General features: G+C 50.6%; 1 protein-coding gene across 4 annotated transcripts in view; it reads left to right on the forward strand.

The window, feature by feature from the left end:
- PRELID3A (PRELI domain containing 3A) overlaps nucleotides 1-11,527 on the forward strand; it is a 22,575-nt gene extending 11,048 nt beyond the window's left edge. For 2 of the 4 annotated variants that reach the window (XM_032152850.2, XM_032152854.2), the window contains exons 2-7: nucleotides 1,008-1,176; nucleotides 2,172-2,261; nucleotides 7,328-7,398; nucleotides 7,508-7,610; nucleotides 9,642-9,728; nucleotides 11,438-11,527. In XM_032152850.2, the coding sequence (XP_032008741.1) occupies nucleotides 1,008-1,176; nucleotides 2,172-2,261; nucleotides 7,328-7,398; nucleotides 7,508-7,610; nucleotides 9,642-9,695 (487 nt within the window). In that variant the 3' untranslated portion in view covers nucleotides 9,696-9,728; nucleotides 11,438-11,527. The remainder of the gene's footprint in view (nucleotides 1-1,007; nucleotides 1,177-2,171; nucleotides 2,262-7,327; nucleotides 7,399-7,507; nucleotides 7,611-9,641; nucleotides 9,729-11,437) is intronic. The other 2 variants (XM_032152853.2, XM_032152851.2) reach the window with 2 other exon arrangements.
- The last annotated feature ends 13,966 nt before the right edge of the window (nucleotides 11,528-25,493 follow it).

The raw sequence follows: 25,493 nt of genomic DNA on the forward strand, positions 1-25,493 counted from the left end.
AAAAAAAAAAAAAAAAAAAAAGGTGGCCAGGCGTGGTGGCTTATGCCTATAATCCCAGCACTTTGGGAGGCTGAGGCAGGCGGATCACTTGAGGTCAGGAGTTCCAGACCAGCCTGGCCAACATGGGGAAATCCCGACTCTACTAAAAATGCAAAAATTAGCCAGGTGTGGTGGTAGGTGCCTGTAATCCCAGCTACTAGAGAGGCTGAGGCAGAAGAATCACTTGAACCCAGGAGGCGGAGGTTGCAGTGAGCCCGATCGTGCCACGGCACTCCAGCCTGGGTGATAGAGCGAGACCCCATCTCAAAAAAAAATTAATTAATTTAAAAAGTTAAGCTGGGCATGGTGGCTCACGCCTGTAATCCCAGCACTTTGGGAGGCCAAGGCGGGCGGTTCACGAGGTCAGGAGATCGAGAACACGGTGAAACCCCCGCTCTACTAAAAAGTAGAAAAAAATTAGCCAGGCATGGTGGGGGGCGCCTGTAGCCCCAGCTGCTCAGGAGGCTGAGGCAGGAGAATGGCGTGAACCCGGGGGGCGGAGCTTGCAGTGAGCTGAGATCGCGCCACTGCACTCCGGCCTGGGTAATAGAGCGAGACTCCGTCTCAAAAAAAGAAAAAAAAAGTTATTCAGGTTTGGTGGCACACTCCTGTAGTCCCAGCTACTGGAGGTGGGGCAAGAGGAGGCTGAGGCAGGATGTTCACTTGAGCCTGGGAGGTTGAGTCTGCAGTGACCCTGATGGCACCACTGCACTCCTGCCTGCTGGGCGACAGAGTGAGACCCTGCCTCAGACAAACAAAAACCAAGGGGCTGCCAGGTGCCGAGGCGTGCAGGTACTGAGCCGGCGGCCGGGGAGGGCTCGCGGAACTCCTCAGATTTGTCGGAGGAGCTTTTCATTAAAGTGAAGAGACTAGCGGGTTGCGCAGGCCTGGCGGCGGCTTTTCCTCCCCTTTACCCTTGCGGCCCCGGCCCCGGCGCTTGCTCACCGCCGCCTATGCTCTCCCCGCAGCCACCCGTGGGACACGGTCATCCAGGCGGCCATGCGCAAGTACCCGAACCCGATGAACCCGAGCGTGCTGGGCGTGGATGTGCTGCAGCGCCGCGTGGACGGCCGCGGCCGCCTGCACAGCCTGCGCCTGCTCAGCACCGAGTGGGGGCTGCCCGGCCTCGTGAGAGCGGTGAGCGGGGCGGGGGCTGCGGCTCCGAACGCGCCCGACCCCCCCACTCCCGCCCCCGCCCTCTCCTGCGTCCCTCCTCCCCTCGTCAGTCCCTCTGCCGCTCTGGCTGCCATCGGGGTGGGAGGGCGGCCGGGGGGGCCTTTCCTGAGGTCAGGGGGCGCGGGGTGGGGGTGGCGGTGGGGGGAACTTCCCTGAGATCAGGGGGCGCGGGTTGGGGGGGTGGTGGGTTTTCCTCGAGATCGGAGGGCGTGGGGTGGGGGGGTTGGTGGGGGGTCTTCCTCGAGATCGGGGGCGCGGGAGGCTCTGCCCGGCGCCTGGCGTCTGGCATCCCCATCTGCTCTCCCAAAGGGCCCAGACCTGCTGGATTAGCACCGCCAGGCGCCCCTCCTCCTGGCTTAATCGCCTCTAAAGCCCAGCGTCTGCAGCCAGCCGCATCCTAGGGCACCGGGATTAGGCTTCACCATGGTTCAGCCCCCCGCGGCCTCTTCCCCAGAGCCAGGGAGGTCACTGGAAATGCGTATCTGAGCACAGCTCACCCCAACCCGGCCCCCGGATCTCGCCTCCACCTGCGGTCCACGCCCTGGCCTGGCACAGGCCTCTCAGTCAGCCCAGCTCCTGCTGCAGGGGCCTGCACCTGCTGCCCCCAGCCCGACACCCCCACCCTAGCACTATGGTGGTACCTTCCTCTTTGGGGCTCTGCCCAGACTCTACCTGGCAGAGGAGCCTCCCAGCTCCACTGCCCGCAGCCTGTTTTATTTTCCCGGGAGCATAGTGCTACCGCACACTCCACTCTGTTGGAATTCATTTCTTTGCTCAGTGGCTCACCTGCTGGAGCAGAAGCGCCCTGGACAGAGGGTTTTGTCTCTGTCCCTTGCTGCATCCCATGATATCATTTCTTGAATAGTGAACTAATTAGTAAATGCAATGGTATTTGGTGGTGATATGAAGTAGAATTTTTAACGTTCCACTATGCTAGTTTTGCTTTGTTTTTTTAGATTTTGGGAACCAGTAGGACTTTGACATACATCCGAGAACATTCTGTGGTGGATCCAGTGGAAAAGAAAATGGAACTTTGTTCTACCAATGTAAGCAATGGCCTCAGATGAGAAAGGGGCTCAGCGTGTCTGGGTGGTGGTGCATAAGGCCTTAGTTTAATTATATTTCCAGCCCACCTTTGGTCTAGGTGTTGCTTGTTTTTAATAGAAAGGCTGAATTCATTTTATTATCTTTTTATTCAAGTATAATAAGTATATAGAAAAATGCACATAATGATGAATTGTCACAAAGAACGCACCTCTTAACTAGCAGGCAGGTCAAGCAACAGAATTTGACCAGCCCCTGAGACCCCTTGGGCACCCCCCACAGGATAACCACTGTCCCAACAACCAGCAGACGTTTTTGTTTTTTTAAAGATTTGGTCTTGCCCTGTCACCCAGGCTGGAGTGCAGTGGTGTGGTCATAGCTCAGTGCAGCCTCGCACTCCTGGGCTCAAGTGATCCTCCTGCCTCAGCTTCCCAAATATCTGGGACCACAGGCATGCACTGCCATTCCTGGCTATTTTTTTATTTTTTATTTTTCATAGAGATAGGATCTCACTGTTGCTCAGGCTGGTCTCAAACTCCTGGTCTCAAGTGATGCCTCCCAACGTGCTTTTTTTTTTTTTTCTTTTTCTTTTTTGCTTTTTTTATTTTTGAGACAGAGTCTCTCTCTCTCATCTAGGCTGGAGTGCAGTGGATCTCAGCACCCTGCAACCTCCACCTCATGGATTCAAGTGACTCTCCTGTCTCACCCTCCCAAGTAGCTGGGACTACACGTGTGTACCACCAACAGGCATTTTTTTTTTGTTTTGAGATGGAGTCTCGCCCTGTCGCCCAGGCTGGAGTGCAGTGGCGCGATCTTGGCTCACTGCAACCTCCACCCCCTGGTTTCAAGTGGTTCTCCTGCCTCAGCCTCCTGAGTAGCTGGGATCACAGCCGCGTGCCACCACACCTGCTAATTTTTGTATTTTTAGTAGAGAGGACGTTTCACCATGTTGGTCAGGCTGATCTTGAACTCCTGACCTCGTGATCCACCTGCCTCGGCCTCCCAAAGTGCTGGGATTACAGGTGTGAGCCACCGTGCCCGGCCCAACAGGTACTTTTAAAGCTACTTCCCCCCTTCACTCCTCTCTCACTTCTCTCAATTAAAAAATGTATATTGGCCTAATGCAAATGCAAGAAGATGTTGGGGAATATGCATGGGCTAGGAAAATTATTTATTTCATAAAATAATCCTTATTTTCAGCAAATATAGAAATGGGCTATGGTGGGTGAAGTCAGCGGTGCCCTCATCTGGCCTCCCTTTTCTGTCCCCAGTGCCATGGTTGGCTCTAGCCACCACTATTTACTGGTTCTGCCAACAGTATCAAGTGCCTGCCAGGTACCCAGCACAGTGCTAGGGATAGGGAATGCAAGGATTAAGATATTTCCTCCTGACTGGCTCTGTCATCGCACGGTGGGCATCTAAACAGCCCATGTAGGTGGCAGTAGCAGGAGCTCCCCTAAGTGGCTATGTGAAGGTAGGTGACAGGGAGCCTGGCAGGACTTCTCCATACACACTGGCAGTGGGCGCCCTTGAGCCTTAGAGAGCCACAAACGGATGGCGTTACAGACTAAAAGGGGAAGGTGGTGTGGGAGGGAGGAGGCTGGAGAGGGGCAGGCACAAGACCACAGAAGAGGAAGAGGAGCTGGAGGTCGTTTTCCTGGTAAGAGGGAGCCACTGAGAGTTTGTTGCAGGAAGGTGAGGTAGCCGGGTTGTGTGTTGGGAAGAATACCTTGGCAGCCTTGTGGAGAGAGGACGGGGGGGGGATGTTGGGACCTGAGCCAGGGAGACCAGTAGTCCGGGCAGGTAATTGTCCAGGTGAGAGGCAGCAGAGGCCACCTGGGGTGAGACATGGGGAATGAGGAACAGGAGGCTCACGGTGCAGCTCTGCTCTCTGGTTAGCGCGCCAGGCTGAATGGTGGCCCATGAGGGGCAGGTGTGAGAAGACAGAGGTAAGCTTGCTTTGCACATCTTGAGTACGCGGCCCCTGCACAGCAGGCTGTGGAGTGTCCAGCCTGAAGCTGAAGGTGCGGCCAGAGGTGCTGCAGTGAGGGAAGGGTGACCTGGGCCCAGGGGCAGGCAGGGCTGGTGGGTGCAGTGGGTGGGGACAGGGCTGAGGAGCAGGTCATCCAGGCGGCCATGCGCAAGTACCGGAACTGGTACCTGGGCAGCTCCCCATCTTCTCAGCATCTTGTGGGAGGCCCAGTGTTTGAAAGAAAGTGGAGCTGCTCTGGTCCTGCGGCTCCCCTGCCCCAACCCGAGGGTCTCCGGAGCTCCTATGAGTTTCTCAGGTGGCCATGGGAACAGCCCCCCAGGATGCTCGGTGCTGTCGGCCAGCCACACTCTGCCCAGCTGGGAGCACCTTCCGTAGAAGGCAGCAGGTGCATCCCTGTGTGCTGAGATGAGGCTCTGAGCCACCTGCAGGATAGAGCCTAGCTCCTTAGTGTACTACCTGGAGTTCTGCCAGTGTCCCCTGGTCCTATTGGCTCCTTGTTCCAGGCTGCACGAAGTCACAGGAGCCTGTCGGGGTCCCCACTGGCTATTCCTGACAGCTTATGTATTACGTTCTTTCTGCCCCCCAAAACCAATATTTACTTATGAAATTCCACTTTATCCTTCCAGAAAACTCAGTTGTATGTAAAAAGGAACAGTTTATGCTCCAGTGAAGTCTGATGGAAAGGAAACGGGGTTTGGAGCAAGACAGACATGTGCTTGCATCCTGAAGCCATCGCTAGATGGCCCGATGACTTGGGGATGCTATTTACATTTTCTGAGTCTCACATTTCTTGTATAAAAAAGAAAAGAACAAACCTCAGAGAAGTAAGGTTTATGAAACACAGCGACTTGCATAAAATATTGCACATAAAATGACAACAGCTAATCAGAGTTTAATTTGTAATTGATACTGTTAGATATTTCTGTTGAATGTAACGCCCATACACGCGAGACTCTTGATAACCTGGCACTCTGTAGGAGGAGAGAGATTTCCTACTAACCATTTGCATTGGGACAGTGAGGCTAGGGGAGGGATTCAGTGAGAGATTACTGAAAAAATGAGTATTTATCCCTACAGAAAGGTTAATTTGCTTTTCACTGTTTACACTTTTTAAAACATGGTCTTTTATCAGAATTGGCGTTTCGAAAAGAAGGTGAACTGGGTTAAACAATGAAGCAATTCTAGAGCTCTGTTGTCCAGTGTGGCAGCCACCAGCAACATGTGGCTATTTAATTTTAAGCTATTTATGGCCAGTGCGGTGGCCCACGCCTGTAATCCCAGCACTTTGGGAGGCTGAGGCAGGCAGGTCACCTGACTTCTCTGAGGTCAGGAGTTCCGGACCAATGGCGAAACCCATCTCTACTAAAAGTACAAAAATTAGCCAGGCATGGTGGCGGGTGCCTGTAGGCCCAGCTACTCTGGAGGCTGAGGCAGGAGAATCGCTTGAATCTGGGAGGTGGAGGTTGCAGTGAGCCGAGATCGTGCCATTGCACTCAAGAGTGAAACGCCATCTGAAAAAAAAAAATTAAGTTAATTAGGATAAAATAAAATTAAAAATTCCATTCGTCAGTCATTAGCTGCATGTGTTTGTGGCTACCATATCAGACAGCATGCATAGGACATTACTGTTATCACAGAAAATTCTGTTAGTGTGGCTCTAGAGCTCCAGTGTTTAAATTGATTTTGACAAAATATAGGCTGGGTGCAGTGGCTCATGCTTGTAATCCCAGCATTTGGGGAGGCCGAGGCAGGTGGATCACGAGGTCAGGAGATCAAGACCATCCTGGCTAACATGGTGAAACCCCGTCTCTACTAAAAATACAAAAAAAAAAAAAAAAAAAATTAGCCAGGCCTGGTGGCGGGTACCTGTAGTCCCAGCTACTGGGGAGGCTGAGGCAGGAGAATGGTGTGAACCCAGAAGGCGGAGCTTGCAGTGAGCCGAGATCAAGGCACTGCACTCCAGTGTGGGTGACAGAGCAAGACTCCATCTCAAAAAGAAAATATAGGCTGGGCCCAGTGGCTGACACCTGTAATCCCAGCACTTTGGGAGGCCAAGGTGGGAGGATCGCTTGAGCTCAGGAGTTTGAGACCAGCCCGGGCAGCATTGCAAAATCCCATCTCTACAAAAAATTTAAAAATTAGTCCGGTGTGGTGGTGTGCACCTGTAGTCCCAGCTACTCAGGAGGCTGAAGTAGGAGGATCACTTGAGACCTGGAAATTGAGGATGCAGTGAGCCTTGATCACACCACTGCACTCCAGCTTGGGCAACAGAACAAGACTCTGTCTCAAAAAATAAAAAAAGAGGCCAGGTGTGGTGGCTCACACCTGTAATCCCAGCACTTTGGGAGGCCGAGGCGGGCGGATCACGAGGTCAGGAGATCAAGACCATCCTAGCTAACATGGTGAAACTCCGTCTGTACTAAAAATACAAAAAATTAGCCGGGCGTGGTGGTGGGTGCCTGTAGTCCCAGCTACTCGGGAGGCTGAGGCAGGAGAATGGCCTGAACCCGGGAGGCAGAGCTTTTAGTGAGCTGAGATTGCACTACTGTACTCCAGCCTGGGCTACACAGTTAGACTCCGTCTCAAAAAAAAAAAAAAAAGAAAGAAAGTATAAATGTACATAAGGAGTTAGTCTGTTTATAGGAAGTGGTGCTGGAGGAGACAAGAACCCTGCAGTCTCCATGTAGATTCAGAGTCTGTCCCATCCAGTCCTAGGAGACAGTGCTCCGTGGGCTGCCATGGGTAGGTGAAAAGCCTTCTCTCACTTATGTGGACACACAGGCCTATTTGTCCTTTTCTATAGTACAACTGCTGATAGTTTTGGCAGCTTGACTGTACCTTGAAGGCCAGAGCCCTGCTCACGTGTGGAGTGGGACATGGGAAGAAGACAGATGACAGTTGCCGGAAGGAACAGCAAAACCATGGTTTCCTAGGACTTAATGTGGTTGTATCTCCTATGCCTAAAAGTTTGTTCTGGCCCCACTAAGTGCTAATTTTGGGATGGAAGAGTACGGGCAGATGGTTTCGGAAGAAATGCAAGAGAAATACAATCTAAACCTTTTTTTTCTTTTTAAGATCACACTCACAAATTTGGTGTCAGTTAATGAGAGGTTGGTGTACACACCTCATCCAGAGAACCCAGAAATGTGAGTCATCTCCTGTGGGATTGACACATTGAATGCCACGGGTGAGGGCAGGGCAGACCCTCCTCTCTCTCAGGGCTGGTCAGCCCCTTTTCTTCTTGCTCTTTTGCAGGACCGTGCTCACACAAGAAGCCATCATCACTGTGAAGGGAATTAGCCTCGGTAGTTATTTGGAAAGTTTAATGGCCAATACGATATCGTCCAATGCAAAGAAGGTATGTATCTCAATCCTAGGAGTCCTGTGTGTGCTCTAGTTGTTAAGTGCCAGATTAAGAAATGACATTTTTAGTCTCATCAGTCTTCCTGGCTGGGCATGGTGGCTCATGTCTGTAATCCTAGCACTTTGGGAGGCCAACACAGGTGGACTGCTTGAGGCCAGGAATTTAAGACCAGCCTGGCCAACATGCTGAAACCCCGTCTACTAAAAATACAAAAATTAGCTGGGCGTGGTGGCACACCTCTGTAGTCCCAGCTACTTGGGAGTCTGAGACATGAGAATTGCTTGGACCCATGAGGCAGAGGTTGCAGTGGGCTGAAACACCACTGCACTCCAGCCTGGGTAACAGAATGAGACTCTATTTCAAAATAAATAAATAAGTAAATACATACATACATACATAAATAAAATCCTGAGTGCTGGGGCTCTCCATTTATGCTGAGCTCATAATGCCACAGTATTTCAAAACTAGGGTAGGAAAAGGCTGACCCAGGTCTGGGGGAAGTGTGTCTGTGAAAGCCAAGGGAGCCACAAAGTTACTCTTCTCAATAGAGAAAGTATGGGGTAAACCTGGAGCATAAACCCAGCCAAGGCAACTACCACTTCAAAGAGCCCAAATGTCATAAGCTCAGTTACCAAAGCAAACTAACCCACAACATCAGAAATACAAGGTGTTCACAGTGTCAGGTAGGCTATTCAGGACTTACAGTAGTTTCCTATTTAATGGGCATCGAGTGGCTTTGGCTGAACCTCTCCAGCAGTGACGCTTCCATGGAGCCTGCTGCCATCTTCACAGCTCCTCTCTGGCAGGATTTGGCAGTAAGCTTTGTGGAGGTGAGAGGAGAAAGGATAGATCCCAGGAGGCCATCCATGGCACTCCCTTTGTGTCCAGGGCACTGGAATGGAGGCAGAGATTGTTCTAGGAGTCCAGGTTGCCCTCCCCTCCAGCAGAGTCGATGGAAAGCACTTGAATGTTTGGGAGGAAGATGGTCCTCACATTTAAAGGATGCCACTTGCCAGGGCAGGGCCTTTGCTTTTCACCTGGGCCCACCTCACAGGCTCATGTCTTCCCTTTGTCTGTCCCTCATACCCCTCACTCTTCCCTTTCCTCCCTCTTTCTCTTCCCCCCTTTTTGGGGGTCAGAAGTGAGTCTTCATTTTTGAGATCAGTGGGCGAGTCCTAAGGCTGTACTTCCCTTTCTAATGTCCTTCCATGCTTAACTCTCCAACTAGTGGAAAACCGTTTAGGGCTTTCATTTAGTCTCATCACCAATAGAAGAGCCTGTCTATCTAATTTTGTGGAATCCAGATTTGAGAAATAGAGATTTGAGCAGCTTAGCTCAGTTCAGAGGAGGTAGGGCAGCGAAGGCCAAAGGGGGAGAGCTTTGTCCATGCTGGAGGAAGGAGACCACATCTCACCCATCGTTGTTTCCAATGCTTGGCTTAGGGCAGAAGCCCTAAATGTTTGCCAAGCAAAATATTATAAGAGGAAGGGAATATTCAGTGAGGCCACAGCTACCTTAGACCTTTTGTGTGAAAAAATTGGGGGAAACTCAGCGAGGGCAAATTGGCTTTCCTTTATTTCACTTTATTAGAGGTTGTGTTGAAGGCTTAGGAGAGAATCACTGCAAGGTGGGGAGAGGTGTTGTGCCTGGAAACAGCGGAGCGGCCTGAGGGCAGGTGCAGGGGATGGGGTTGGGGGTGCGTGGAGTTGTCACCCTGGGCTTTCCTGGCCTCCTGGGGCAGCCTCAGCGCTGGGATTTGGGAGGTGAGGGACAGGACTTGCCGTATTGAGCTAAGCGGGGCGCTGGTTTGCTAACACAGCAGTGACTCCTAGGCACTGTTTTCCTTCCCCCTTCTGAGCTGGAGGAACTGCCTGCCTGTGTGAAGATCATTCGGAAAGGTCACTGCTGTGTCTCCTTGTAACTGCAGCGCTTGCCTTCTGCAGTTTAGCCCATGGACTTGTAGCTTGCTTCCTGCAGCGGGAGGCAGGACGACCCACTCAGTGCTGAAATCTTTCTGTTTTGCAGGGGTGGGCCGCTATCGAGTGGATAATTGAACACTCTGAAAGCGCTGTGAGCTAAGGAGGCCTGTGCCTGCGCTTGTGATAAATGGTGGTGAGTACAGTATTCACTCACCCAGGAGGGCCCTGTAGCCTCTTGTGACCCATGTGCATGGTGCACATGGCGAGGGGATGCCAGAAATATGCAGCTGCTGGTGGCTCTCCAGGCCCTCTGGGTCGCATGGTGGCAGCTCGGCCTCTCCAGCAAGCCGCCCTTGGGCTGGGTTGCTGAGGTGACCCCAGTGACTGTGCAGAGGCGGCACGAGTGGCCAGGCCTGTCCTGACAGGGCACTGTCCTTTGGGTGCATCTGCACGTGCTGCTGTGAGCGAGGTCCTGTGCCCACCTCTTCACTTGCCCCAAGCCAATGCATGGCCACACGGCTGCAGCCGGCCATTTCCTTTTAGCAGTGGAAGTCTTTTCTGGCGTTTCCTTGAGCTTCACAAACATTCCCTGGCTTCTTGTGCCATCAGCAGCTGGACTTCTAGTGGCCCTGCCCCGATGGCCAGCGGCCACCAGGGCCTGATCCCCGGGGAGGACGCGCCTCCCGCAGAGGCCGTGCTGCGCTGCTCTGGGCCGCTCATCCACATCTGTCCCCCTCTGTCCCCCGCGTGTGTGGGTCCGGGGATCCTTAAGAACTTCGTGCTGATTTTGCCTGAGTCACTGAAGCCACACTTTGCTCTCCTTGAACCCAAGCTGGGGGTGGCCATGGGCCTCGCCTCCTTCATGCCCGCACCCTGAGTTCAGCACCTGTAAGGAGCTCCCTTGCCTGGCGTCCTGTGTCTGTGTGGTGTGTGGTGTGTGCTGTGTGGTGAGTATATATGTGTGTGTGGTGAGTGCGGTGTGTGTGGAGTGTGTGCTGTGTGTGGTGTGTATATATGTGTGTGTGGTGTGTGTATGCAGCGTGTATGGTGTGCATGTGCTGTGTGTGGCATGTTGTGTTTGTGTGCTGTGTGTTGTGTGTGTGCTGTGTGTATATATGTGGTGTGTGTGTGTGGTGTGTGTGTATGCTGTGTGTGATGTGCATATGTGTGGGGTGTGTGTGATGTGCATATATGTGGGGTGTGTGTGATGTGTATATGTGTGTGTGGTATGTGGGGTGTGTGTGTGATGTGTGTGCTGTGTGTGATGTGTATATGTGTGGTGTGTGTGTGCTCTGTGTATGTGATGTATATATGTGGTATGTGTCGTGTGTGCATGTTTGTATGATGTGTGTGTTACTCGTGTGTGCTGTGTGTGGATGTGTGTATAGTGTGTGCTCTGTGTAATGTGTATATGTGTGTGATGTGTATGTGTGTGGTGTGTACGCATGTATGTGATGTGTGGTGTGTGTGCATGTGTGTATGATGTGCGTGTGTGTGATGTGTGTGTGCTGTGTGTGCTATGTGATGTGTATATGTGTGTGGTATGTATGCATGTGTGTGAGGTGTGTGATGTGTATGTGTGCTCTGTGTGATATGTGTGGTGTGTGTGCATGTGTGTATGATGTGCATGTGTGTGATGTGTATTGTGTGCTATGTGTGATTTGTGCATGTCTGTATGATGTGCATGTGTGTGATGTGTATGTGTGTGGTGAGTGCATGTGTGTAAGATATGCATGTGTGTGATGTGTATGTGTGATGTGTGTGTGGTGAGTGTATGTGTGTAAGATATGCATGTGTGTGATGTGTATGTGTGATGTGTGTCATAAGTGTGGTTTATGTCTTGAGTGTGGTGTGTGGTGCGCCCTCTGCCCCTCTGCGAGCCGACCCCTGGTGTCTCTGCAGATGCTTCTCAGAAGAAAGGAAAGAAGGTGAGGAGGTGAGGAGAGGACGAGCAAAGACGGGACGGAAGAGCGTGTCTGGCTGCGAGGGCGCACAGGGCCGGGGAGGAGGGATTAGGCTGGACTCATCGCGGGTCGCAGGTGACCCCGGGACCAGACGTCCCTCCCCTCATGAGCGTGCAACAGGGAGCAGCCCCAGCCAGCCCCACCTCCACCGTCTGAGTGGATGGAGGGCGCGAGGCCCTCGCCCGTGTCCCTTAGGGGCGGTGCCCATCATCCTGCCTGCCGCGGTGGCCCAGGCCCTTCTCTCCCTGCAGGTGGCCCGCGCCGCCCCCGCCCGCCTGCCCACGCTGTCCTCCACTCAGGCGCCTCCACAGACGCTGGCGGGTTTGCCGCCCTCCAGCCTCTCCGCCCCCCGCCCCCCCTCCCCCGCCCCCGCCCTCGCCCTCGTCCCCGTCCCAGTCCCCTCGGTCCTGCAGATCAGCAAGCAGCTCTCCTGGGCCCGCGGCTGCTCCGGGCCTCACATCTGCTGCTGGCCTCGGCGGGCTCTGACTGCGGGGCTCACGGGGCCTGGGGCCATGGCTTTCTTCTCGGCCCCCAAATGCCTTTCCTGGAGTGGCTAAGCCTCTCCTGACGAGGTTCCTCATGCGGGGAGAGGGCTGGGGTCCAGGGGTTTCCCGGCCCTTTCTGCAGGCTGTGCCAGCCCCCTCCAGCCTGCCCCTGCCCTGCCCGGGGGACATCCTGCGCCCAGGCTGGAGGCCCTGCCTCGCTGCTTGCCAGCCTCACCTGCTGGGGCTGGAGGCCATGGATCCCTCATAGTATCCAAGGTTTGAGTTCCTGTTTTTCTCCTTATAGTTTTGTGAGTGTTTGAGGGACAACGACCAAAGGTCTTTTTCCCACCATCTTTAAATCAAAGTTGTTTAAAACAACATTAATTTAAAAAAATACATAAAAGCAACCCAGGCTTATGGTTGAAAAAGAGTACAGGAGTCTGGAGTCCGTTGAAGGGTAAAGGCCTCCCACAAGCTGCCAGTCGGCTCTTTTTCGCAAAGCCTTCCAGAAGTTTTCTGTGCTTATGAAAGTGTATGTGTGGCCTTTCTCTTCCCTTCTTTTATTAAACACAGATAGGCTCATGCTGGATAAACTGTTTCGTGTCTGTCTTTTTTCTGCGTTTAAGCAGCGTCATCTTGAGTGGAGCTGTGCGGCGCCTGCCTCCCCAGTCCCGAAGGCAGCGGGGTGCTGGTGCGCTGTCCCTGCGCCGCCCTTCCCGGCATGCAGCGCCCTTGAGCGGCCCATCTTGCTCCTGCAGCAGCTCTGTAATATGCCAGTGGGAATGGCCTAGAACTTGTCACCTGGTGGTTCTGCTCTAGACGGAAACAAGGAAACGTGGGATCTGGAAACCACTCTGAAGCAGGGATGGAGAGAAAGGGTCGCACACTGGCTGGGGCACGCAGAGGTCCCTGCGTATTTTGGGGGGACGATCACATTTTTTAGGCGAGGACAGTTGTAAATGTCAGACTCCAGCCACTTCAAACCTTTGGTGACCAAAGTGGGGTAAAAACAAGCACCTGTGTGCGTTGTGGTTATTCTTCTATGTTCTCCAATATATATAAATTTTAAGAAGTTTTTCTTGAGGTGGTCAGTTCTTAAACCAAGAAAGTAGTAGTAGTTGATTTTAATTAGTGTAAAGTTGTCTTCGTAACTTCTGTGTTGGTTGGAAATAGGTTCATTCTTTGTTTTGAAAAGGAGTCAAGTGCAGTGGTGAGAAGGGGAAGAGGAGAGCAGGCGGTTCCAGTGCGACCGAACGGCAGCGCCAGAGGCCAACCTGCCCCGCCGGCCAGAAACGGACTCAGTGCGGACATGCAGCTTTGTCCGTGGAGTGTGCATCTGCACGGAGGTGAGTGTGGTCTGATAAGGCAGCAGGCAGCTCGTCTGGGAAAACTGAGCAGGGCTCGGCCTCAGTGGCCAAGCAGTGTTTGTGGGGCACCGGAAGCGGCGCTGCACCCCTGCTGGCCGGCCTGGCACTGGGAAGAAACGCCCCCTCGGGCGGCCTACTGCTCCCATCGAAGCCGACAGGCCGTGGCCTTGAGGGCATCCAGTGCTGCTGGTGCGCAGGGTCCGGGACTCTCGCCAGCAGGAACCGCAGTGCACTTGCTGCCTGTTGGCCTCAGTCTTTTTTTTTTTTTTTTTTTTTGAGGCATAGTCTCGCTCTGGAGTGCAGTAGCGCGTGGCTTCCGCCTCCTGGGATTAGGTGATCCTTCCGCCTCGCCCTCCTGCGTAGCTGAGACCACAGGCCTCTGCCACCACACCTAATTTTTATTTTTTTCTTTTTTGAGATGGAGTCTCGCTCTGTCGCCCAGGCTGAAGTGCAGTGGCGCCATCTTGGCTCACTGCAAGCTCCACCTCCCAGGTTTACGCCATTCTCCTGCCTCAGCCTCCCAAGTAGCTGGGACTACAGGCGCCCGCCACCACACCCCGCTAATTTTTTTGTATTGTTTTTCAGTAGAGACGGGGCTTCACCGTGTTAGCCAGGATGGTCTCCATCTCCTGACCTCGTGATCCACCTGCCTTGGCCTCCCAAAGTGCTGGGATTACAGGCGTGAGCCACCACTCCTGGCCAGTATTTTTTTTTTTTAAGAGACGGGGTCTCACTATGTTGCCTAGGCTGGTCTCAAACTCGTGGGCTCAAGCCATCCTTGCACCTCAGCCTTGTCCCTAAATGCCAGGACCACAGGTGTGTGCCACCAGTTGGGGCTGCAGCCTCTCTTAGAGGCGCCCCTGCATCTCCCATGAACAGACAGAAAACGAGCTTGCTTCTCCCGCCACAGGGCTTTTCTTCCCCATTTCTAATAAGTGCTGCTCCCATTTCCCAAACAAAGCCCGGGTCCCCGGCCAACGTCCTCCTCCTGCCTTTTCTCTCGGAGCTGTTTGGACATCGCACCTTCCTCCAGCATCTAGGCTGAGTTCTGGGTTTCCCCACCCCGCTCTGCTCCGCGTACTCGTGCCTGGCGTTGCCACTCTGTGACCTTGCCTGCGTGTCGCCCTCCCGCTGCGGAGGCTGGGCGGCGGGGCTTGGGGGCTGAGGGGAGGCCAAGTCCGGAGTTGCGTGGCACGAGCCCGGCCGGCCCGCACATGGTCACTCCGCCAGGCTTAGAGGACCCTGGAGGGGCCCTCAGAGTGGCCACCGCGGACGCCATCCTCCAGCCCAGGTGCAGCCCCCAGAGGCTGCGGGTCTCGCTGCCATGTCCACTGCCGCCTCGTGCGAGGCCCAGGCCGGGATCCCCCGCCAGAGCTGCTCCCGTAAATGCTCATCACCTCCTGCAGAGCCCGGGGTCATCTGTTATACAGGCAGTGAATGCACCGCCTCGTACTTGCCTGCACAGTCACCTTCTGTCTGGCCTCTTGCTCATGCTGTCCCACTTCTTACACTGCTCCAAAAATATTCCTGTCATAAAGTCCGTTGATTAGAAAGCTAGGGAGGGTTCTCGTCCCTTTCTGAAAAAGGTCAAAAGCAAGGCTGAGGCACCGGCATGGGTGAGTGATGCAGGCGGGCAGCGGTGGCCCCTCTGAGCCCAACCTCAGATCTTCTGCAAAGCTCTCCCTCCGGCGCCGTCCCACAGCGCCACAGCCCACCATCACCATCAATTCCTAGAGATTTATGTTGCCTTGAACTATTTTTTAAAACTATTCGCATATGTATTTGACTAGCCTGGGCTCAAAGTTCTTCCGAGCCAAGGCAGATGTCCTGCTTTTGAGCTGATGGTCCTGGGTCTTCTCTAAGGGCTTTGGTGACTGGAGAACCGCCTGGAGTCAGAGCTGCCCGAAGGCGGCCCGAGGGCAGCTGCAGCCTCAGCTTGATGCCGGGCTAGTGGTTTCACCTTAAGCAAATGACTACGTTATTATTCCCAAGTTTTGCATCTGTAAAAGAGGCCGTTAATAGCGTCTGTGTGAGAGTTGAGTGTGGGAGGAGAGAATGGGATGCTGGGCAGGATGCTTGCGTACAGTAAGCCCTGGAAAACTGGCAGCGGTCAGCTACTGAAAAGCAAAGTTTCTAAAACTATGTATTAATAGTAACATAAGTATAGAATAATGTCATAAAGTTTATTTTCATATTTTTCCTTATTTTATTGGCCAAATTATCTTCATATGACACATTTGAAAGTTTAATATTTACTTCAGCCTAACTGGTATAAAATCGTTAATCAAACTTTAACACTCATTTTTGTTTAAATTTAAGGGGTACAAAGGCTTTTTTTGTTTTGTCTTGTTTTGAGACGGAGTCTCACTCTGTCACCCAGGCTGGAGGGCAGTGGCATGATCTCAGCTCACTGCAACCTCTGCCTCCCAGGTTCAAGTGATTCTCCTGCCTCAGTCTCCCAAGTAGCTGGGATTACAGGTGTCTGCCACCATGCCAGGCTAATTTTTGTATTTTTAGTAGAGATGGAGTTTCACCATGTTGGCCAGGCTGGTCTAGAACTCCTGACCTCAGGTGATCCGCCCAGCCTTGGCCTCCCAAAGTGCTGGGATTACAGGCGTGATTCCACTGCGTCCCGCCAAATGCAGTTTTGATACACGGATCTGTCACATAGTGGAGTCTGGGCTTTTAGTGTACCCATCACCCAAATAGTGTACATTACACATTAAGTAATTTCTTCCTCCTCACTTCCCTCTCACCCTCAGAGTCTTCCATTGAGCATATACCATGTGTTCTTTAGCTCCTCGTCCACTGATGTACATTCAGGTTGATTATGTCCCTGCCATTGTGAATAGTGCTGCAATAAACAAAATTGCAGGTAGTTTTATGAATTATTTTCCTTTGTGTAGATACCCAGAGTTGGGATTGCTGGATCAAAAATTAACTGGAGAGAGAGTTGTGCCCTCATGTCACTTCCTCCCATTGCTGACTCGCTGGTGCTGCCCACGGGGCTCTACAGAGCACGCCTGCTCCCCCTGCCAAGTGGCTCCCTCACGTCGCCTCTTCCTTCTCACTCCTCCCTGCAATACGTCCCACTACTTATACCTTCTGCATTGTATGGTGATGTGTGCCTGTAGTCCCAGCTACTCAGGAGGCTGATGTGGAAGGATCACCTGATCCAGGAATTCGAGGCTGCAGTGAGCCATGATTAAACCACTGCACTCCAGCCTGGGCAAGACAGTGAGACCCTATCTCAAAAAAGCTAAAACGAATGAAACCAGAAAACTCCATACTGTTTTCCACAGAGGTTGTACTACTTTGCATTCCAACCAGCAGTATATAAGCATTCCCTTTTCTCCACATGCTTGTCAATGTCTATAATTTTTTTGACTTTTCAGTGATAGCAATTTTGACTAGCTTGAGATGGTATCTCATTGCGGTTTTAATGTGCATTTCTCTGATGATAGTGATGTTGAGCATTTTATTTATTTTTTATTTTTTTGAGATGGAGTCTTGCCTTGTTGCCCAGTCCAGTGTCGCCATCTCAGCTCACTGCAACTTCCGCCTCCCGTGTTCAAACGATTCTCCTGCCTCAGCCTCCCAAGTAGCTGGGATTACAGACGCCTGCCACTATGCCCAGCTATTTTTTGTATTTTTAGTAGAGACGGGGTTTCACCATGTTGGCCCGGCTGGTCCCGAACTCCTGACCTCATAATCTGCCCCCCTTGGCCTCCCAAAATGCTGGGATTACAGGCATGAGCCACAGCGCCTGGCTGATGTTGAGCATTTTAAAATATGCTGGTTGGGCCAGGTGCAGTGGCTCGGGCCTGCAATTCCAGCACTTTGGGAGGTCGAGGCGAGCACATTGCTTGAGCCCAGGAGTTGAGACTAGCCTGGGCAAGGTGGCAAAACCCCATCTCTACTAGGAACACAAAAAATTAGCCAGGCGTGGTGGCGCACCTCTGTGGTCCCAGCTACTTCGGAGGTGGTAGTGGGAGGATCACCTGAGCTCAGGAAGCGAAGGCTGCAGGGAGCCGTGATTGTGTCACTGCACTGCAGCCTGGGCGACGGGAGTGAGACCCTGTCTCAATAAAAAAGAAAATAAATTAAAAAATAAAATATGCTTGTTGGCCATTTGTATGTCTTCTTTTGAAAAATGTCTATTCATGTCCTTTGCCCACCTTATTATTGGGCTATTTTGCTGTTATTGCTGAGTTCCGTGTAAACTCTGGATCTTAGTCCCCTGCTGGTTGTGTAGTTTGCAAATATTTTCTCCCATTCTGCAGGCTGTCTCTTCACTCCGTTTCTTTCTTTTGCCGTGCAATAATAAAACTTGTATGATTAATCTATTTTTGAGATGAAGTCTCACTCTGTCGCCCAGGCTAGAGTGCAGTGGTGCGATCTCGGCTCACTGCAAGCTCCGCCTGCCAGGTTCATGACATTATCCTGCCTCAGCCTCCCCAGCAGCTGGGACTACAGGCACAAGCTGCCACGCCCGGCTTTGTTTGTATTTTTAGTAGAGACAGGGTTTCACCATGTTAGCCAGGATGGTCTCGATCTCCTGACCTTGTGATCCACCCGCCTCGGCCTCCCAAAGTGCTGGAATTACAGGCATGAGCCACCACGCCCAGCCATATGATTACTCTTAAGAGTTAACTACCACACTCAAAAGAGGCAAGTAGTAAAAAATTAATGAGTACAAGCTCTGTACTAATAAATCCCTTTGCATTCATAAAGCAGCTTTGATGACAGGTCTTCAGGATCCCTGTTCTTCTGCACATCAGTTTGTTAATGGGAAAAGCCAGGTTGGAAGGAAGGGCTGTGCAGATCACCCGACTTGGGTTCTAGTGGTGGGTAGAGCCAAGAGGAATGTGTGACGAGTGGCATTTTCAAGCGGGAGGTAGAAAGCCCAGACTGGCACAAGTCAACCATGCTCACAGCATGAGCTGCTGACTTGGCCTTCTCTATTCTAATGAGCTATTTTAGGGCTGCAGTAATTTGTTGACTTAGAATTGTACTCGTGACTTAAAGACACGGGGCTGTATGTTGCATTTATCTGTTGAACTGCAGTTAACACACCATGTCAGTTGAAGACATCTTGATGGTTCCATCTTTGTATTTATCACTTATTCTCATGTCCGTATGAAGCCTGCTCATTCAGTCAGTAATTCCCCTCACGGTTATTAAGCACCTGTTACATGCCAGGAATTATTTTCAGAAGCTGGGGATACGGCAAGTGAAGCAATCTGAGAAAGATGCCTGTGTTCGTGGAACAATGTAGTAGAATGTTAGGTGGTACAATGGAAAAAATAAAATGCAGAAGCCGTAAGTAGTGGGACGTGTTGCAGGGAGGAGTGGGAAGGAAGAGGCGACGTGAGGGAGCCACTTGGTAGGGGGAGCAGGCATGCTCTGCAGAGCCCCGTGGGCAGCACCAGCGAGTCAGCAATGGGAGGAAGTGACATGAGGGCACAACTCCCAACTCTTTGACCTATTCAAAGACGGAACTTCGCAGAGAATCAGCTCTGCTTTGTCCTAGACACATTTAAACAGAGCTGAGACAGCCTGTCAGGTGAGAGGTTGTGGGCGATTCCTGCCGAAGGGTGGCCATGTGTCTTATCAGCTCTAAATAAAAGCCGACCATAGAGATCAAATTTAGTGAGGAGTTCAGGCAGCGATGGAGACTTTGGCACTGAGGGCCAGAGCGTGAAGTCTCCCTGCTGGGATCTCATTAATATACATGGAGGTGCATATCTCAGGGACTACCTGCAGCGGTGCTCACTATCCTTGACCAAGCTGGAGAACAAGAGTTGTCTTTACTTGTGTTTCCTTTTAGCGCAAGTAGTGTTGCCACATACGCCAAGTGGAGAAGAGCCTGCTGTGTGCGCGCACCCGACAGTCCCTGGCTTCTCTTTACATCTCCAATAGGAAGCGCACACTACACTGTGGGAACAAAAACACCAGGTGTCTGCTATGGCCAAGGCAGATAAGGTCTTTCCCTCCAACAGGATCCAGAGATGAACCACTGGTACTAACACCAAATGGCTGATGTAAGGGGCTGTGTCCCTTTTTAAAATAGTCAACTCATCTCTCTAAGGTTTTTCTTTTTAATTTTGAGAGATGGAGCCAGGTTCTTTATAGCAACTAGTAAAACTGAATTTGCCTTTGCCTCCAGTTTCGAATAAGTGCAGCACATTTTGCACTTTCCTTGCTTTCATGTAATATTCATAATCAGGTTTGTCATCAACACAGAAATAATGCTTAGAAAGTATCAGTCATTTCACACTTCACTTTAGTGAAGGGCTGGCTTGGATTACATGCTGTTTCTCAAGTCACACTGGCTCAGGCTTCAAGTGTCTTTACTTGTTGATGCCTGTGTAGTACTGGTTGTTCACACAGTATCCTGAATCTCTCTCCTAGTTGAAAGTGACCTTAGAGAACACCTAGTCTAACACTCTTGCTTTATTTCATGTATTTATTTTTTCTGAGACGGAGTTTTGCTCTTGTTGCCCAGGCTAGAGTGCAATGATAACAATCTCAGTTCACCACAATCTCCGCCTCCCAGGTTCAAGCAATTCTCCTGCCTCAGCCTCCCCAGTAGCTGGGATTACAGGCATGCGCCACCATGCCTGGCTAATTTTGTATTTTTAGTAGAGACAGGGTTTCTCCGTGTTTGTCAGGCTGGTCTCGAACTCCTGACCTCAGGTGATCTGCCCTCCTCGTCCTCCTAAAGTGCTGGGATTACAGGCGTGAGCCACTGCGCCTAGCACACTCTTGCTTTAAAATCAAAGAGACAAATTCATAAATGCTTAGGAGCTGTCCCAGTGTTAGGTAGCTGTTTTGTTGCCATGCTGGAGCACAGTTTAGTTAGAACCATTCCAGCTACTTGAAAACTAGGTATTGCTGAGAAATAATCTACTTTGCTAGTTACAGACTAGTTTTTTTCAGTCATCAGGACAAAAGGTTCTGGGTCTTGAAAAAGCCATTTTGCTAGTTGAGTATTATTTTGGAGTAGAGAGGCGTCCCTCACTGCAGCTGCTGCACATAGAGCAGTGTCCAACCAGTCACATCCAGATCCCCTGGCCCAAGCCGATATTCTGTGCATCTGCCTTCTGCAGCAACCTTGAGACTATGGTGGATGCCCTGCTAGTGGCTTCTTCTCTCAAGTCATGTTCCCCTTGGTGGGCAACCTGAATTCTTAGGCTTCTTTTCCCTTTGAGATATCTAAGATGAAAGTTTTATCACTTTAAAGCCTGGCATGGTAGCTCATGCCTGTAATCCCAGCAGTTTGGGAGGCCGAGGCGGGCAGATCACCTGAGCTCAGGAGTTCAAGACCAGCCTGGCCAATATGGCAAAACCCCATCTCTAGTAAAAATACAAAAATTAGCGGGTCATTGGTGGTGTGTGCCTGTAGGCCCAGCCACTCAGAAGGCTGAAGCGGGAGAACTGCTTGAACCCAGGTGGTGGAAGGTGCAGTGAACCCAGATCGTGCCACTGCACTCCAGCCTGGGTGACAGAGCGAGACTCCATCTCAAAAAACAAAAACAAACAAACAAAAGCACACACAGAAAGTGGCCAGGCATGGTGGCTCACACCTGTAATTCCAGCACTTTGGGCGGCCGAAGTGGGCAGATCGCTTGAGCTCAGGAGTTCCAGACCAGCCTGGGCAACATAGGAGACCCCTGTCGCTACATTTTTTTTTTAAAGTTAGCCAGGCATGGTGGCATGCACCTGTAGTCCCAGCTACTTAGGAGGCTGATGAGGGAGGATCGCTTGAGCTCAGGAGCTCAAGGCTTCAGTGAGCAGCTTTGCACCACTGCACCACTGCACTCCAGCCTGGGTGAGAGTGAGACCCTCTCTCTTAGAAAAAGAAGTGACTGGGTGGGCATGGTGGCTCACGCCTGTAATCCCAGCACTTTGGGAGGCTGAGGTGGGCGGATCACCTGAGGTCGGGAGTTTGAGACCAGCCTGACCAACATGGAGAAACCCCGTCTCTTTATACAAAATTAGCCAGGCGTGTGGCAGGCGCCTGTAGTCCCCAACTACTCGGGAGGCTGAGGCAGGAGAATCACTTGAACCGGAGAGCAGGGGCAAGGGGGCGTGGGGAGGCGGAAGTTGCAGTGAGCCGAGATCGCGCCATCGCACCACTCCAGCCTGGGCAACAAAAGTGAAACTCCGTCTCAAAAAAAAAAAAAAAGGAGTGACTTTTCTGTAGAAGCTGCATTGCTCAGAAGGCTCTCCTGTGCAGATGTGGGCTGTCTGTCCCTCCTCTGCCACACTGTTCCCTAGAGGCTCCACACAGTGTCTGCTCAGGAGCCTGAGGTTCAGGTTAGAGCTGCAGAAATCCTCATCTTTGGCTTTCTACTCTCCTAAAAACTCTTGCTACTGGGAGGAATTGGGATGTGCTTTCTGCTGTCACCCTAGGGAAGGGGGTTAGGGATGGAGGCAGACAGGGACAACAGATGATTGCTGCAGTCAGAAGGGAGTCCCAAAGCAAAGAAGAATGTATACAAGACGAGCAAGCTTCAAGTGAGCCGCATGCCCTCAATTCACAGACAACCTGCCTCATTGCAGCAGCTGTGACCATTCCCAGCACGGGACCCACAGTGTCTGGCCCTCTTGGTGCCAGAAGAAATATGAACACTAAGCTGTGTCAAACATGCAGATGTTTCTTCAACTCTCAAGCCCTGTGGACATAAACTTCCAGATGCCCCACATTTCCGGAGCGCTGTCCTGTCAGTTCTGGAGCACTTGCTGTCACTGCTTTCATCAAACGGGCTCCAAGGCAGCCACCAGTATCGGGAGCACAGCTGCAGTGCCCTGCATGGCAATGGCTAACATATTAGACACCATGTGTATGTTAACAAGATGAGCTGGAATAGTAGTGAAAATTCAGTTTTCTAGGTAACTGCATCTGAACTTTTTTTTCCACCCAGGCTGGAGTACAGTGGCGCAATCTCGGCTCACAGCAACCTCCGCCTCCCAGGTTCAAGCGATTCTCCTGCCTTCGCTTTCTGAGTAGCTGGGACTACAGGTGCACGCCACCATGCCCAGCTAATTTTTGTATTTTTAGTAGAGACGAGGTTTCCTCATGTTGGCCAGGTTGGTCTTGAACTCCTGACCTCAAGTGATCTACCCGCCTCAGTCTCCCAAAGTGCTGGGATTACAGGCATGAGCCACTGTGCCCGGCCTAGAGTTTTATATTAAGGTCTTAGCTCTTAAAACTTTTTTGGGTGGGCAAAAGGAGAGGTTTCGCATGCCTTTGGCTAATAGGAGGGAAGCACCACGCCTTTTATTAGCATTATAATCAATGTGTGTGTGCGTGTGCCTGGTGCGAGCACATGCACATTCTGGAGCGATATCAGGAGTCTTTGAGACTGGGTTTCTCTCTTGTTGCTCAGGCTAGGGTGCAGTGGCATAATCTCAGCTCACTGCAACTTCCACCTCCCGGGTTCAAGCGATTCTCCTGTCTCAGTCTCCTGAGTAACTGGGATTACAGGCGCCCACCCCCACGCCAGGCTAATTTTTTGTATTTTTGGTAGAGACGGGGTTTCACCATGTTGGGCAGGCTGGTCTCGAACTCCTGATCCACTTGCCTTGGCCTCCAAAATGTTGGGATTACAAGCATGAGCCACCAAGCCTGGCCAAAGAGTCTTTAAATAACTCACATATGCAATCAAGCCCTTTCCTAAAGGTAGTTTTCTTTATGAAATTGTAGACTATGATTTACAACTGTACATCTTTTCCTCAACTGCAGCTGGTAAGAAAAAAGTTAAATATGTGTTACCCAAAGCTTTTCCTACTTATGGTATCCAAATTCTTTGTATATCTGCAATACAGGAAGCACGAGTCAAAGATTATGACTTGGACTTAGTCACTGGACATGTGGATTATGAGTTGGACGCATACACACAAGTATCTTGACATACACATCACAGAGGAACTTCAGAGGAAGGGGCTCCTAAGGAATGTCTGGCAACTGAGGGAACAGGTTATGTAAATGGATTAATATAAAACTCAACTTTATGTAATGTGTAAGATATTTAGAAGGTAAACCATGCATTCTTAGTTAACATAAAGACACAAGAACTTTCCTCTCCTCGTATTTTAGGAATATGTCTGTTGAGGGACACGTTCTACAAAACAATGAAGTTTGCTGCATCAACTGCATTTTCCTTTCATGAACAATTTCTCTGTACCATGCAATGGTGTTTGATAGCACGTTACCCACAGTAGAATTACCTTCAAAATCTGGGTCAATCTTCTCAAACCCTGCGGCTGCTTTATCAACTAAGTATGCACTACTGTAAATCTTTGATCACTTCGACAATGTTCACAGCATCTTCACTGGTAGATTTCCTCTTTAAAAACCACATTGCTCATTCACAAGAACTAATGCCTCAGTAATTTACGTTTTCTCATGAGACTGCAGTAATTCAGTCACATCCTCAGGCTCCATGTCTAATTCTAGTTCACTTGCTAGTTCCACCCCATCTGCAGTGACTTCCTCTACTGAAGTCTTGGAATGAACTTCTTCCAAACTCCTGTTAATGTTGCATTTTGACCTCCTTCCGTGAATCACCAGTGTTTTTAATGGCATCTAGAATGGTGAATCCTTTCCTGAGGGTTTTCAACGTGCTTTGCCCAGATCCATCAGAGGAACCACTGCCTGTGACAGTTAAACTTTAAGAAGTGTATTTCTTAAGTAAAAGTAAAACTTACTCTTTGATCCATGGGCTGCAGAATGGATGTTGTGTTAGCAGGCATGAAAACAACAATAGTCTCCTGGTACATCTCCATCAGACCTCTTGGGTGACCAGGTGCATTGTCAATGAGCAGTAATATTTTGAAAGAAATCTTTTTTTCTGACCAGTAGGTCTCAACAGTAGGCTTAAAACATTCAGTAAACCTTGCTGTAAACAAATCTGCTGTCATCTGTCGAGGCTTTGTTAGTCATTGGCAGGGTATAGGTAGAGTAGATTTAGCTTCAGATTCAAGGGCCTTAGGATTTTCTGAATGGTAAATGAGCACTGGCTTCAACTTAAGGTCACCAGCTGCATTAGTCCCTAACAAGAGCTTCAGCCTTTGAAGCCTGGAAGCCAGGCATTGACTGTTCTCTAGCTATGAAAGTCCTACATGGCATCTTGTTTCATCTGCATTGCAAATGTGTAGTGTAGCCACCTTTTTCAAGATCATAGCTAGATCTTCTGCAGAACTTGCTGCAGCTTCTACATCAGCACTTGCTGCTTTACCTTGCACTTTATGTTATGGAGATGGCTTCTTTCCTTAAACTTCATGAACCAACCTCTGCAAGCTTTCAAATTTTCTTCTGCAGCCTCCTTACCTCTCTCAGCCTTCAAAGAATTGAAGTGAGTTAGGGTCTTGCTCTGGATTAGGTTTGGCTTAAGGAAATGTGGCTGGTTTGATCTTTATCCAGACCACTCAAACATTCTCCATATCAGGAAATAAGGCTGTTTTGCTCTTTTTTTTTTTTTTTTAAAGAAATGGAGTCTCTCTCTGTCACCCAGAACAGAATCCAGTGGTGTGATCATAGCTCACTGCAGCCTCAAACTCCTGGGCTCAAGCGATCCTCCTGCATCAGCCTCCTGAGGAGCTAGGACTACAGGCATGCATCACACACAGCTTGCTTTCTTATCATTAGTGTTCACTGGAGTAGCACTTGTAATTTCCTTCAATAACTTTTTCTTTGCATTCACAGCTTGGCTGTTTGGTGCACGAGGCCTAGCTTTGGGCCTATCTCAGCTTTTGAATGCCTGCTTCACTAAGCATAATCATTTCTAGCTTTTGATTTAAAGCGAGAGACTTTCGACTCTTTCTTTCACTTAACACTTAGAAGCCACTACTGTAGGGTTTTTGGCCTCATTTCAATATTGTATCTCAGGGAACGGGGAGCCTGAGGAGAGGGGGAGAGAGATGCGGGAACGGTCAGAACACACACAACATTTATTAAGTTTGCCATCTTATATGGGCACAGGTCATGGCTCCCCAAAACAATTACAACAGTAACATCAAAGATCACAGATCACCATAAAAGATACAGTAATAATGAAAAAGCTTGAAATGTTGGGAGAGTTACCAAAATGTGATGCAGAGACACAAAGTGCACACAACCTGCTGGAAAAATGCT

Source organism: Hylobates moloch, unplaced genomic scaffold (assembly GCF_009828535.3).
Source record: "Hylobates moloch isolate HMO894 unplaced genomic scaffold, HMol_V3 SCAFFOLD_5, whole genome shotgun sequence".
Taxonomy (NCBI): Eukaryota; Metazoa; Chordata; class Mammalia; order Primates; family Hylobatidae; genus Hylobates; species Hylobates moloch.